The sequence below is a fragment of the Astatotilapia calliptera genome, chromosome 4 (genome assembly GCF_900246225.1).
Source record: "Astatotilapia calliptera chromosome 4, fAstCal1.2, whole genome shotgun sequence".
NCBI lineage: Eukaryota > Metazoa > Chordata > Actinopteri > Cichliformes > Cichlidae > Astatotilapia > Astatotilapia calliptera.
Window position 1 is genome coordinate 19,769,704 of NC_039305.1, and position 15,677 is coordinate 19,785,380.

The 15,677-nt window shown below is 37.3% G+C and overlaps 1 pseudogene and 2 gene segments (V, D, J or C); all 3 read right to left on the bottom strand.

The window, feature by feature from the left end:
* Nucleotides 1-288: 288 nt before the first annotated feature.
* Nucleotides 289-733, bottom strand: LOC113020971 (immunoglobulin heavy variable 4-38-2-like). The segment is given in 2 exon segments: nt 289-590; nt 674-733. Coding segments are annotated over 2 exon segments (345 nt in total).
* Nucleotides 734-7,856: 7,123 nt separating this feature from the next.
* LOC113021558 (Ig heavy chain V region 914-like) lies at nt 7,857-8,350 on the bottom strand. The segment is given in 2 exon segments: nt 7,857-8,185; nt 8,284-8,350. Coding segments are annotated over 2 exon segments (375 nt in total).
* A 1,450-nt stretch (nt 8,351-9,800) lies between these two features.
* LOC113021559 (immunoglobulin heavy variable 3-30-like) lies at nt 9,801-10,331 on the bottom strand (annotated as a pseudogene).
* Between the last annotated feature and the right edge of the window lie 5,346 nt (nt 10,332-15,677).

Consider the following 15,677-nt stretch of genomic DNA (forward strand, 5'->3'; position numbering starts at 1 on the left):
GTGCTGCGTGTCTGTTATATGTGGCACCATGGCCTTGAAGGATCACTGTCTCACTTCACTGTGTACTCTACCACCGCACATGGTTGAAATGACAATAAAAGCACTTGATTCGTTAGGCGTAATTTAAACCCATCATATTTTAACGGTTATGAGACAACAAGCAGAAGAAGTTTCTTAGAAGATGAAGTTAAGTTTCAGTCATGGTCTTAGAGCTCCTCCTCTGGTGGCTTCATGCTCCAGTTGTTCAGGCACTGAGAGGTTTTTGTTCAGGGTTCCTAACAGTTTGTGTTACTGTGACTCTCTGGCACAGTAATACACAGCAGAGTCTTCAGGCTGCATATTCTGTCCATTTAGAGTCACTGTCTTCCTTGAAGTGTCCAAGTCAATGCTGAACTTGCTCTTTAGTGAATCTTCGTAGTGAGAGCTCCCAGTATCTTTCACCCCAATCCACTCCAGTCCTTTCCCTGCAGGCTGTCTGATCCAGCCTGTCCACCAGCTAAGAGAATAAGAGACCTGACAGGTGATGGTCAGACGCTGACCTGGCTGCAGTATAACAGAGGGTGGCTGTGTCAGCTGCTCGCAGTTTACACCTGTGAAGAAAATGTGTTGAATGCATTTAAATTAAAAGTGTGTAGTTTTCATGCTGTCAGTGTTTGTGTTCAGTAAGACTCACAGGATCCAGCAGCCAGCAGCAGCAGCAGAGCTACAGAGAACATGTTGGTGCTGAAGGTGATCTCCCAGGAGCTTCTATTCTTCTTTTGCAACCAGCAGCAATATATCGAGTCTGTGGGGGAGCTTACTTTGCATACAGATAGACGCTGATACATTATTGGAGATACATTGATTGTTCAAGCAGTGAAAGAGACTGTGTTTTTAACATTTTTTTATAGATGAAAAACAAAAACAATCTTAAAAAAATAACTCTGAGGTTCATTAAAAACTGAATTTTAAAAGAAAAATTTAAACTTGTCCTTGTGACAAGTTATTGACATGTCCTGGGTGAACTCTGCCTCTTTGGCTTATGCAGGCTGGAATAAATAAAAACGAGAAAAGAAAGCCAAATATAATTTCTGATCATTGTTTAAGCCATTTGTCTCTGCCCAGTCTACAGTGCAGACATCAATATGAGAGGAAGAGGAGAACTTCAGAGGTCATGACCTTGCTCGACTCTGTATGTTGAATCCATACAACATAACAAAGTTTGATATGATTGCTAATAAAATTGAAAGAAAAAAAACACTTTTTTTCATTTGAAAAAAATGTTATAACATTTACTGTACATGTAAATGTTGGGTTCTATGTTTCTGTATATAAACAAGTACTTTGCATAATTTGCACCTTATTAGTTTGTAGATTAAAATGTACAATATAATAAATAAATACAATCTCACAAACCAAAATATTATTTTAATGAAATCATTTTATGTCATAAATTAATCACTTTATAACATTATTGATAACTAAATTCAGTTTCATGTACTGGCATTTTGTTTTAGGGCTTTATCAATACTTACAAAATCACAATAAAGTCATTGCCAAGGATTTATAAAAAAATAAAATAAACAGACACTAAAAAAATAGGAATTTGTTAGCAGTCTTAGAGCTTTTTTTTCTGTGAATGTGACTCTGGCCCTGTAATACATAGCACTGTTTTCAGGCTGAATATTCTGTCCATTTACTGTAGGATGTCTCTGCTGCAGACGGCACAATGTAACAGAACACAGTTTGCATTTATATAGAATAGCCGATTTTTCAAATTCATTTTTCAATTCAGTTTTTTTCTCTTTCATTGAATATAAAGGAACAGATTACTGTATCATTAGACTGAAATTAGTTTTTTTCATAATAAATAAAGAAGGAAAATTAATAAAATAATAATAAAACAGTTCTAACAAGTTATGAAAGGATTGGGTCTTTGCCTTGTGTCTCTGGAGGACAATAACAGCAGTGTCTTCAGGCTCCATATTCTGTCCATTTAGAGTCACTGTCTTCCTTGAAGTGTCCAAGTCAATGCTGAACTTGCTCGTTAGTGAATCTTTGTAGTAAGTACTCCCAGTACTTTTCATCCCAATCCACTCCAGTCCTTTCCCTGCAGGCTGTCTGATCCAAGCTGTCCAGTGGCCAAGAGAATAAGAGACCTGACAGGCGATGGTCAGATGCTGACCTGGCTGCACAATCATAGAGACTGGCTGTGTCAGCTGTTCACATTATGAGAGAAAACAGGTCACACTGTGGCATTTAGTACAAATAGTAAAAATTTTAGTGCAAATAAAGGGAAATATTATTTAAAAAACAAATTTAGTGTTGGATTTGTTTGTAGTTTTGGAAAATAAAATCATCCTAATTCACACATGACAGATGAAAACATTTACATTTAAAATATTTATTGTAAAACTGTACAACACCAAGGCTTCACAAAACCAAGTTTATTGTAGTTTTGAGTGTGAGTGAGTTAAATGTATTTTTCTTTAATTTGGGGGAAAAACCTAAAATCAGAGTTTGACGTAGTTTGATGGGTTTTTGTACAGCGTTTCTTCCTTTTGTCTCAGTGTGCCTCTCGAGCACAATAATAAACAGCTGAATCCTCAGTTGTCAGGCTGTTCATCTGCAGATACACCTGCTTTCTGCTGTTGTCTCTGGAGATGGTAAACCGGCCTCTGACTGACTGAGAGTAGTAGCTCCCACTACTGTCACTCCAGATAACAGCAATCCACTCCAGTCCTTTTCCAGCAGCCTGTCTGATCCAAGCATTATTATAATCACTACTGAACCCTGAGTATGTACAGGTCAGTCTGTGGGAGCCTCCAGGCCTTTTAACCACTGATTCAGACTCTGTCAGTGTTTGACCCTCAGTACCTACAGAAATGTTAACAGCTCATTAGTCCAGTCATATTTTTTCACATGCTCATTTGTATACCAGAAATATATGTCCTTACCAGTCATGAAACAGAACAGAATCAGGAAAACGACTGCATAAAAAGTTCTCATTATTCTAAGAGTCAGTTGCCTTTGTCCAGCCTGCTGTGTGTATATTAGGTTGAGTCCCTGAGTCTTACTCTCAAACCCATAAAAAGCTGCTGAAAACATCAGTTTTGCATTGACTCCTCCTCCTTAGCAAAGCATATCTTAACCTGAAAAAACAAATAAACTGAAAAATTGTGACTTTATTTTATTCTGGTGGTAATTTTACATTAAATGAGAATTTGAACAGAAATGTCATTATTAAATCATTGGATTATATTGTATTACATAAGCAAACATACAGTATATTTAGGCGTTAAACCAATACTGAACGATGTGGTAATCAATGTAAAATTTTATTTGTAGATACATTTGAATAATGTTTAAGTCGCATATTTTTGGCCCTGCCTAATAAAATCCAGGTGGCAGACTCTGTCCTTTTGATTTAAAGCTCTTTGCTCACAGCTTCATTTTCAACATGATGTTCAGACTGTCTGTCCTGCTGACAGTTGTCTGTCTGCCCTGTGAATTGCTTCACGTTGCAATGCATCAATTATTATTTTTATTTAGATCATTTGTTTAAGTCATTATTTATCCCTGATTTTCATTGATCTGTTTTTTCTTCTGGTTGTTCAGCAGGTTTGAATGGTCAGGCTTTGGAGTCCATTCCCTCCACTCCAGTGTTTAAAAAGCCCTCAGTCTTTCCTGTAGAGGAACCAGTTTCAATTTCACACACGGGCTTGACACTGAGACAAGAAGATATGACTGACTGGGGAGACAGAGGGAACATAGTCTGGACACAGGACGACACAGGGTGACTAGACATGAAATGTGGAACACAGGGAGGGCACAGTAACAGAAACCTAAAAAAATAGGAACTATGGATATAACATATGCAGAGAACAATAAGGAGAACAAAACCATGAATAACAATAAATCAGAGAATATAACTTAAACTAGAGTTAACACACACTGGATCACAGACCCAGTACCATGACAGAGTACCACAGTAACCTCAGCAATTTACTTTCTGCTAATCACACTCTGTGAGGATTCTCAAAGATATAAATAAACTGAATAAAAATATTTTGAGATTAAAGCCTTAATGATGTTCCTAAGCATAAATGAACACGTGAATTTATGCTTAGGAAGTGTAATGTAAATACATTCACATTTTTTGTTAGATTTTATTCCAGCTATTTTTATTTTTCATCTAAACGATCACAGAATTCAGGTGGAAAAGAGCAGGATTTTTATTTCCATACAAAGATTTGTTCAGATGTGAAAGTGTTTTTAATAACAGTCAATGAATAACCTTTCCCTGCAGGCTGTCTGATCCAAGCTGTGTACCAGCCAAGAGAATAAGAGACCTGACAGGTGATGGTCAGATGCTGGCCTGGCTGCACAATCACAGAGGCTGGCTGTGTCAGCTGTTCACATTTCACACCTGTGGAGGAAACATGTTGAATGCTGTAAAAGTAAGAATCAGTCTGCTGTGATCATAGTGTTTCTGTTCAGTGAGACTCACAGGATCCAGCAGCAGCAGCAGAGCTACAGAGAACATGTTGGTGCTCAGTATGATCTGATGGGAGCTTCTCATCTTCTTCTGTGACTGACAGCATGATATCAGACTTTATATCAGCCTGTGAGGAAGTTTGCTTTGCATCCAGATGGATGCTGACAGATTATAAGAGAAAACAGATCACACTGTGGAAAATTATTAGTAAGAAAAAAGTTTTTTGCAGTCAGTTGTTTTCAGTGGGAAAGATCTAAAACCTAACAGTGATTAGCACAATGTTTTCAACTGAGAAGTTCAATGAATTTAACAGCTCCTTTTAGTCCCCTTTATGAAGTGGTGAGATGTTGTGGAAGTTTTCCATTTAAATAAAGCCTGCAGATGAGCGGTGAGCTGTAGCTAACATCCTTTAATCAAAACACACAAAGAACAGACAGCCAAGCTTGTGGAGAGCCTACATGACCGCGGGGCAGACGGTCAGCAGAGTCTCCCGAGCCTAGCATGGCTCTCAGTTAAATACCTTCTTCAGGAACAAAAGGCAGTACACAGCTGTTTTACACCTTAAGGTTCACACTCCCTTGCTACCTCCCAGAGTCCTCAAAGAGACAAAAGATTCTTCCTGTGGAGTTGTCTGCTTCCTCCCAACGTCCTTACTAGACCCCCACCATTTGTCTTACTGTATGGATGTGAAACATGTTTAAATCCAGTGGCACCAAGGCATTATACAATAAAATAATGTGATTAATACATAAATAAAAGAAATTCCTATACAGAGACAATACAGAATACTTCAGAAGTAATTGTTATTTAATCAAATGAAAGAAGATTTAATACTGAGATTATACTAATATTTGTCTTGCTCAGCAGGACAAATATCAGTATTTCAATACCAGTTAGATATTGAATATCATTCATTTATGTCCTATTTCAGTATTTTTAATGTTTATATTTCTTTTAAAAATATTTTCTAATCATTTTGACAAAAAGTTAACTTTTCATTGATATTAAGGAACAGAAAATCAGCTACTAACCTTTAATGTCATTTGTCTGTGAAGGTTCTCAGTGGAGGTGGAGGTGGCCTCCACCTCCACCTCCACCTTAAGACAACAAAAATCAGCTGTGATCACTGTACTGGCATTAAGAGTGGATGTACTCTTCAAAAGAACTCATATTTTAAATATGATAAACTTGACATTACACAGTGACTTTCTGCTGTTGAGTCTGGAGTCCGGCCCCTGACTGACTCAGAGTGATAGATGCTGTCACTGTTATGGCTGATAATAACAGCAAACTGCAGTCCTTTTCCAGGAGTCTGATCCAAGCGTTTCAGTGATGGCTACTGAACCCTGAGTACGTACAGGTCAGTCTGTGTGAATCTCCAGGCCTTTTTACTAGGGGTGCAACGATACACAAAATTCACGGTTCGGTTCGATACTTTGGTGTCACGGTTCGATATTTTTTCGATACAAAAAAATGTTCATGCCTTTTTAATTTGTCAATTATTAAAATTTTAAATATATATTTTAACTCAAAAGTACAGTTTTTAAATTTAATGTTGCTGAAACAACAAAATAATAAAAATAAATAAATCTATCTGATCGAGGAATCACTCATCTTTGGAAAAGAGAGTTTATTACAGAGAAATGGCTCTTTCCGAAATAAAAGCTATACTATACCCTTCTTCTGGGCTATATTCTCAGCAGCATATTAAACATATCAGGTCCCCATGAAGAGAATCATGTGCTAACGGCTGTCTAAATGACGCGGGTAAAGTTTGTAGCATGTGTGCTTGTTGTTTTTGTTTGCTTCCACTTGTCTTTGCACTAGGATGATGTCGGCGTACATGTGCAGTCATATTCATTGTGTTCCCACTAGTGCTGTCAGCGTTAATCTCGTTAAAATGACATTAACGCCATAACGCGGCAAATCTCCGTTAACGAGTTACCACGGATCGCCCCGTGCTTGGGGCTGGACGGCGTCAACACGTTAACAAGCTAACTGCGCTAACGCACTAGTTCCCACCAATTGAGCATTGCGTGGCACATCTGACATACTGTTTTACTTTTGTCCATGACGCGCTTACCATCAGGGTCATACGTCACATGAAAACCAAGATAGTTCCAATCGCCAGATCTGAAAGAGGGTGGGGGAGGTTCAATTTCGGGTAGCGTTGAGGCAGTTGCCATGTTGCAACGAGCTTAGCTTCTGTCTTGCTAGCTTGCGCTGCGCTCAGTGGATCTGCACTCGACAGTGCAGCCTGGGCAGAGTAGTCGAACGTAGATCCACTGAGCGATCAACACAGACAGCATCGTCAGAAGAAAAGTTGATAAAATAAATTTAAAAATTTGTATTGTTCGATACATATGCGTACCAAACCAAAAGCACTGTATCGAACGGTTCAATATCGATACGAGTATTGTTGCACCCCTACTTTTTACCACCGCCTCAAACTCAGTCAGCGTTTGACCCTCAGTACCTACAAATAGTCATCCAGAATTATCTTCTGTAATTAAAACATGTATCTTTCAACATTTTTTAATCTGTTCTTACCAGGCCTGTATATTAACAAGAGAAGAAAAACAACCATGAACTCATGAGAATTTATCATCAAAGCCATTTTCCTGCCAGTCTTCAGTGGTGCAGCTCAATCTCGTCATGTCCGTTTTCATATTCTGCAGCACATATTCAAAGATGGAAGCAGTCTGAGTTTGCATCAGCTCCTCCTTATCAATCAATTTAACAAAAGAAATGTTCAAGCTAACCAAACAAACATATATACAAGTAATATGTATGTTCATCAGGGTTCATCATGTATGTTCAGCAGAAAAAGAAAGAAAATGATTTTTAGTGTTTCCTGGTTTTAGTATTTCCTGACTTTACCCTGAAGTAAATTTGAAAAAAGGTATTTATTTATTTATAAATTCAATTATTTAAGTACCATGTTTTTCTTCATCACCCTTTGTTTCTGCTTCAGTGACCTTTTTTTAGCGTTTTATCTTTCAACAAGGGTTTCACCAAGTTAACTCAGAATAAGTTTAAATACATTAACTCAGAATTTAAAGAGAATTAATTAAAACATTATGATATGTTCATGTGAAAAGTAGTGAAAATATTTATTTTTCTACATATCCTATATTTTCATTGATATTTTCTTGTTTTCTTCTTTAAATTGTGGTTAAATGTTTGTGAATTTTATTTTTCACATTGTTACCATAACATGTTTTTAGATTCTGTGTGTTTTACTAATATTTATTCACAGATGGTACAGTCACAGGTGTTATTGTGACAGTGAGTTGAACATCATATTCTTGATCATCTACTGCCCCCTGTAGGTTCCTGTGAAACTGTATGTCTGAAGGTTTTTGTAAAGCCTCTCTCATTACTTAAACCACTGTGTGTCTTTGGCACAGTAATACACAGCAGAGTCCTCTGGCTTTAGGTTGGAAAGGCTCAGATGCACCATGCTGTTGCTGTCATCTCTACTGATTTCTATTCGTCCACTCAGACTGCTCACATATCTGTTGCTGCTGGAAGATGAGTAGCCAATTCCTATCCATTCCAGTGTTTCTCCTGGTTTTTGTCTTATCCAGTGCATAGTACAGCAGCTAAACGTGAAACCAGATCCTCTGCAGGAGAGACTGAGAGTCTCCCCAGGTTTTTTCACTACAGGACTGGAAGGAATGGACTCCATACTCTGAGGAGTAACACCTGAGGAGTTAAAAAGAAACCAGTTAGACAGACATCTGCAAAATGTTCTTATAGCACTCGTTATAAGAACATAAACAATAAGAAGCAGAAGAACTCACAGTGAAGCAAAGAAGCAACCAGCAGCAGAGTGAGTGTCTGTGTCATTGTGAGTCTAGAGATTGTTCACTGCTGCTCCAACAATCAACACTCAGCACAAGACAAGTGAGCAGCACAGAAGTACACTGCACACAGTGAAGATTTGCATTAGCATATTATGGCGAGGGAGGGGCTCTTGTGCTGGCATCTCTTATGATTAATAAGTCAGACTTTCATTGTAGCATTTATTATTTGAAACAACTTCTTCATCATGCAGTATAATAACCAAAAATAATTAAATAATTGCTGAATATGCCATTCATCCAAAGTCTTAAGGATAAACACAAGTACTATATAACTATTATGTAAATCTTTAAAAACATATGAATCTGAATGATTTTATTTGTTCTTCATTCTTTATTTTGATGAAGTCATTTCTTAATTCATTTAAATTACACAATCAGCTGTGCTTCCTTAATTAGATAAAGTCTTACATGCTCAGAAGTTCCCCAATCCTTACTGTTGGTATAAATCCAACAGTGTTTTAGTAATTATGGATTGTCTCTTTAGTCTAATATATGTTTAAAAAAGCACAGAGGCTGAATGTGTTCTGTGAGGAAAATGCTGAATTTTAACCTGTGCAACATTTAAAATCAGAAGTACAGAAAATTAAAATATTGGTGTTGGTGGTTTGTGTTATTATGACTCTGTGGCACAGGTATATGCAGCACATTAGATACAAATCCACCCCAGTCCTTTTTCCTGCTGGCTGGCTGACTGAAGCTGTGAGGCTCACAGGATTCAGTATCCAATAGCTGCAGAACTGTAGAGAAAATAAAAGTGGCCTGATGGGAGCTTCACTTTTAATGCTGAAACTGACATGCATTAAAAGTTAAATTAAATTAAATGTTAAAGAAATTACTTTGAATGGAAAATTTCATGGATATAAAGTGCTTTTCATTGCACAAGTACTTAAGGCTCCTTCACTAAATTATTGGTTTGCTCAAATTCACCCCAAGTGTCAGATAGAGTTCATTTTCTTCTTCAAGTACATGTCAGCTCCTGTAGACCTTATTGCTTATGTATTATTTTTAAACCTGGCTGTTAAAGAATTTGAAGGTATGTACATATTTCACATCTGTATGATGCCCCTGAAAATTTAACATGTAACTACTTAATGTTGTGTATCTTAAAACACACAGAAGTAGATGTTTTGTAGCTTCTGGAGTGATGTATGTTGCTGTGCATGAAAAAGAGTTCACTACATTTGGCTTCAAAATATTTCTGCCAAATATGATGTTTTTAATTGTGTTAATGTAATGTTTTCAAACAGTTTATTTATGAATTAACAAGTAATGAATTCAACAGTGCAGTAAAACTTTCAAGTACAGGCATTTTTCCCAACAACAACAGATGAATATGTTCTTACAGAAACAGGAAGTCCACAGCTTTCATTCTGTATGTAAAAGCATGGTGCCAGACATAATATCTTAAATTTATCTTCAAACTGCTTCCTTCATTTGTTGACTGCAAGACTGAGTTAAGAGGTTTTTGTAAAGCCTCCCTGAGTATTTACACCACTGTGGGAGTGTCTAGCACAGTAATACACAGCAGAGTCCTCTGGCTTTAGGTTGGACAGTCTCAGATACACCATGCTGTTGCTGTTGTCTTTGGTGATTTCTACACGTCCTTCCACACTGCTCGCATAAGCAGTTCTACTTGCATCAGACGAAATGACTCCTAACCATTCTAATGCTTTTCCATCAGGTTGTCTGATCCAGTCCATTCCAAAGCTGCCAAAACTGAAACCACTTCCTCTACAGGAAAGACTGACAGGAAGCTGTCAGTCTTTCCTGTAGAGGCTTTTTCAGCACTGGAGTGGAAGGAATGGACTCCATAGCCTGAGCATTCAAACCTGCCAAAAATAAAACAGAAATAAAAAGAGATCAGTGAAGTTATAAATACATGCAGGAACATTTGATGAACTAATTTCCACATGCTGTGTTAGAAAATGAAGCAGCTTACAGGGCAGACAGAGCGCTGTCAGCAGAACAGACAGTCTGAGCATCATCTTGAAAGAGAAGGTGTGAAGGAAGTGCTGTGAGAGGACAGCCAGTCATAACAGAACCTAAGTAAGCCGTCTGGATTTAAATAGGGAGGGGCTAAAATGTCTGGGTCACATAAAATTCAAATGAGTTGAATTCCCTCCTTTTACAGTTGCTGTATTTTATTATAGGACTGTGAACATTTTTTTTATTTATGTATTTTTTTAATTGGGTTGTATTTATTGTGGTTATTTTAAGGATTTTTGGTACAATCTGCTACAACAACTCCTTTGAAAATTTCATTATATGTGTATTCTTTGCATCCAGTGAGGGTGGAGTGAGGATTATGATATTATACAGTATCATATATTATATCATATAAAGTCTATAATTAGTGAAGAGAACAATGTTTAATAAATCACAAGACTAAAAAAAAAGGGTTGATTATCTGACACAGTAATACACTGATCATTAGAGTCAATGCACTACTAGAACAGTCTGTGTTGATGTTGAACTTGTTCTTTATTGCTTGTACTGTGTGCTGTGTCTGACATGTACACTACAAATGGGCTCGGTTTCCTTTCCTGCATGCATTAATTTTTCAACAACACTCTTCCTAAAGAAAATAAAAATGTAGTATCCAGAAAAGCTCTCTGGCATCTCTGGGCACAAGCTCTGGTTGATGAAAATACACCACATATAGTAACACTGTGTCCGTGTGCTAGAGCAGCATTCTTCCTTTGGAACAGAGTGAGTTAAATTGCCTGTTTTGTTATACTTCATGAAATTTGAAATATACAGTAGTACGGTTGTTTGTACAAAAAATGGGAGTTTAAATAATTTGAAAAAATTGTTGGTTTATTTATTCAGTCTTTCAACTTCAATGGAAACAAAGGTCTGTTTGTAAATCAAATCCTGACAGACCACTGCATTTGTTTAGGATTCGTCTTAGTTCAAACTATAGGATCAAAGACATTCCTTTGTGTCTGACCACCTCTCCAGCCAATTTGGTGTTGGGGGAGGCTGATGGAGGTTTTATTGTAGACGCATCCTATCTGAGAGATCTCTTTCTTGTGTTGTAAACTTCCTGCTTTTATGATCCTTTTGGTGAGCAGGAGGTCACACAAACACATACACATACACACGTTCGTGCACACACACACACACACACACACAGTGCCTTGTCTTTTGTAACCAAGGGGGTTCTACGGTGGGAGGTGCTTGTGTTATATTGTGTAAACTGTAACTGTCATGGGAATAAATAGCTGCGAGGAGAGCTGCTCTTTGAAGGATTTGGGCTAGAGACAGGTGAGGAGCATTAAGCCCGACCGCCTGGTTCTGACCAAAGCTTCCCTCGTTAGCGAGTAAAAGACCGATTGAAGATGCTCTGTCTTCTTTTTCGTTCTTCATGAGGAATAAGTCTCTAAACTAGCAGGGCCTGTGGAAACACAGACTCAAAAGTGAACTGCTAGTGAAAATTGTTTTCTTCACAAATAACTCTCTTACTGAACTAACACAGCCGAACCCTCAACATGTTTGTACTCTCTGGTCATATTGTCTTCATATTAAATAACTTTTTTAAAGAACTTATTTTAACATTGCACTCAACAACAAATAAATCCTCCCTAACAAAAAAGTAACTTCAAGGGCCAAATTGTATTATATTTTTTCATGTCAATATTTGGGCCGCAAGTAGGGGTGATGTGGGCTACAAGTGGCCCCTGGGCTGTGAGTTTGAGACCCCTGCTTTAGACTATTTATGTGCAGATACAGCTGCTGTCTTTGTTGTCTATAAAGATGATAAACTGTCTCTAAATTTGTGTGGGTAGCATTTGTTGCTACTACTACTTCAGTGATGGTAGTGATCACCCTCTGGACCCATTTTCCAACAGTCTGTCGGATGCAGCTCATTCATTACTCAACGTCAAAGTCAGCGTTATTTTCAAAAACCATGTGTACAGATCACAGACAGGAATTTGAAATTACAGCGCCCCCACAGCCCTCAGTGTTACACTAAAACAACATAAAAGATAAAAAGATAAAAATCTTATGTACAAAACAATCTTATCTACACAAGAGTTTCCAACACAATCCAAGAGTCCATGTGACAACAAATAAAACTGTTCTTTCTGATTTTTGATCATTATTCTATCATTTCACAATCAGGATTCTCTGGTTTCTGAGACAAAGGGAACCTTTTTTCTGTCAATAAATGTGGTTTTCTATATTTAACTTTAATCAACAATTCATTCACAAGTATCTGTACAGGTTTTTGCTTTTAGTTGTAGATGATGCAGTCAAAATACAATTTTAAAAACAATTAGCCTGTCAATGAAAACATTTTAAGTTACAATTTGAAATCATTTATATTAAAGAACACAGTAAAGCTTATTCATGCTGTGACATTTTTTATCAAATATTTCAAAATCAGTTTTGTAGAATTTCCACACAAACTGAAAAGTTTATCTATGAACTGTTTCCTTGTAATTGTTTATATGCTTTATATATTCTGAGGTAAGTTGATCTATAGTGTTACATCATATTCTATAAGGATGTTATGTGTTTGTATACTTTCTGCCCAGTTTGACCCATTTAGCAGAAGTCAGCCTGTTAAAGGCTCTGATATCTATTCTGTATGACTTAAAGCAGTTATGACATGGTCTGATTTTCTCACCCAATAAAGGAATATTTCATATATCAGTCTACTCTTCATTCTATCAGAAACAGTTATCACAGCTTGTACATTTTCTTTTTATAAATATATGTAAGCAATGAGGTGTTAAGACATATAAATAACTGCAACTTGAATCTGTACTGAAGCTCAGTATTTGGCACAGAGTTCATGTTCACTGCTGTAATAGCTAATAATGATTAATATAATAACTATAATATTGGCCATATTATATTTACATTACCAAAGTGATATGACTTTAGTCTCATGAACAACATCAGCTAATTCTTATTTACTAACTAATCTTGAAATAACTGTTCAGTACAGAAATGAAGCCCAAAAATCATGTTTTACTGTCCTGTGGTCTCAGCCTCAGATACTTATCAAATCACACAAAGCTCTTGTAGAAACAAACAAACAAATGAACAAAATATGTTCTCCCTCATTTCTGTCAAACCAAGTTGTATGACACGTTTCCAGCGGTTAGTATCATGGTTGCTAGGCAACCTGGGAAGCGCGACGGAGACTAGACCGTCCCATACAGACCAACTTGCCGTTTATTTTGCAAATCGAGCTCAACACTGCCTGTACAAAAGGGTTAGGTTTGTGTATGGGATTTCCTATGCCCCCTGAATGCATGTCCGCAACTTTAGTTCAGAGACAAACGGCAGCTGAACAACGGACAGTGTGTGCGTTCATAAGACCAAACCACACACACACACACACACCCACACACACTCTCTCGCCTAGCTGCGGGCACATTCTCAATTGGAAATACAAAGAATGACAACTTTATTCCTGGACTCTGCCTGTTTGTTCCTCTCACATCTGAACATTTGCAAGTGTTCTGACCCGACACTCTGAAGTGATTGCTGCCAGCTCAGATTTCTTTAACCCTTCGGAACACTGCCCCTAGCGTCCTGGAACACTTCCGTTGTGTTTTGGAATTTGCATGTGTTTTGGAGTTTGCATGTGTTTTTTAGTTTGCAAGTGTTTTGGAGTTTGCATGTGTTTTTTAGTTTGCAAGTGTTTTGGAATTTGCATGTGTTTTGGAGTTTGCATGTGCTTTGGAGTTTGCAAGTGTTTTGGAGTTTGTACGTGCTTTGTCTCTAGGGGCCACCGTAGTAATGCACAATTTTGCTGTTTGCAAACCGCCAATACACACACACACAAACAGAGGTACAAATAAAAGTACTATGCCGTAATCCAGTCAGTGAGATGATGGGAGGAAAAAACACAAATGTGGCACTCTTACTGTACATCTATCTCTCTCTCTCTCTCACACACACACACACACACACACACACACACAAACAGAAGTACAAACAAAAGTACAAATAAAAGGAAATATTATTTAAAAAACAAATATAGTGTTGGATTTCTTTGTAGTGTTGGAAAAATCTTTTCAATTCCGACATGGCAGATGAAAACATTTACATTTAAACATCTACAAAAAACTATTTATTGCAACACTATACAAAACCAAGTTTATTGTTGTTTTGAGTGTAAGTCAATTAAATGTATTTTTCTTTAATTTGGGAGAAAAAAAATCAGTGTTTGACTTAGTTTGATGGGTTTTTGTACAGCGTTTCTTCCTCTTGTGTCACTGTGGCTCTGTGGCACAATAATAAACAGCAGAATCCTCAGTTGCCAAGCTGTTCATCTGCAGATACACCTGCTTTCTGCTGTTGTCTCTGGAGATGGTAAAGCGGCCTTGGACTGACTGAGAGTAGACGCTGCCACTACTGTCACTCCAGATTGTGGCAACCCACTCCAGTCCTTTCCCAGCAGCCTGTCTGATCCAAGCAGCATGTCTATTATCACTGAACCCTGAGTATGTACAGGTCAGTCTGTGTGATTCTCCAGGCCTTTTAACCACTGGTTCAGACTCAGTCAGCGTTTGACCCTCAGTACCTACAGACAAAAACATAATTAGCTTCTTTATATCAAACATATCTTAATGTTTGCAGAAGAAATGTGCTGTCCTTACCAGCCCAGTAAACTGACACTATAAGAAAAATAAAGGTAAACTCGGGACAGTTCATTGTAAAAGTCATGTCCCTCTGCTCAGTCTACAGTCGTGTAAATCAACCATGTAGTCGCTTTGTTATATTTGGCAACATTTATGTAAAACTCTGAATTTGCATCAGTTTCTTCTCCTCAAAGAGGAACATATGTCATGTCACACAAACTTCTGCACATCACTTATATTAGTCAAGTAAATCTTATAAATGCACAAATTATGTTTATTATTTATGAAATAATAAGGTTCTCACAAAATGTATGAATTTCTGATACATTAGTAAAACTCTCCATATGTAATAATTATTAAACACATGTTCTATGAAGTTAATTATACAGAGTGTGAATGTCATCATGTTGAAGGCATCTCTGAAAAAGTTTCACAAACAACAGCTGTTGCTTAAAGACCAGCACTAAATGAGTAAACCATTTTATCAGACATCTAAACCTCCACAAAAAAGAACAATCGTCAGTACCTTCAAAAAAAAAAGCTCATTAGACACAATGATGCAGATATTCTGTCTTTTCACCAGTGAAAGTAAACGTATCATCCTTACCAGAACAGTTTATTAAAAGAATAAAAAAATTAACAAATATTCATGAATATGAATATGAATTTGAAGGATGGGTCGGGTGTATCCTTTGTGGCCCACCCTGGCCCAGAATTCATAACGCGGCC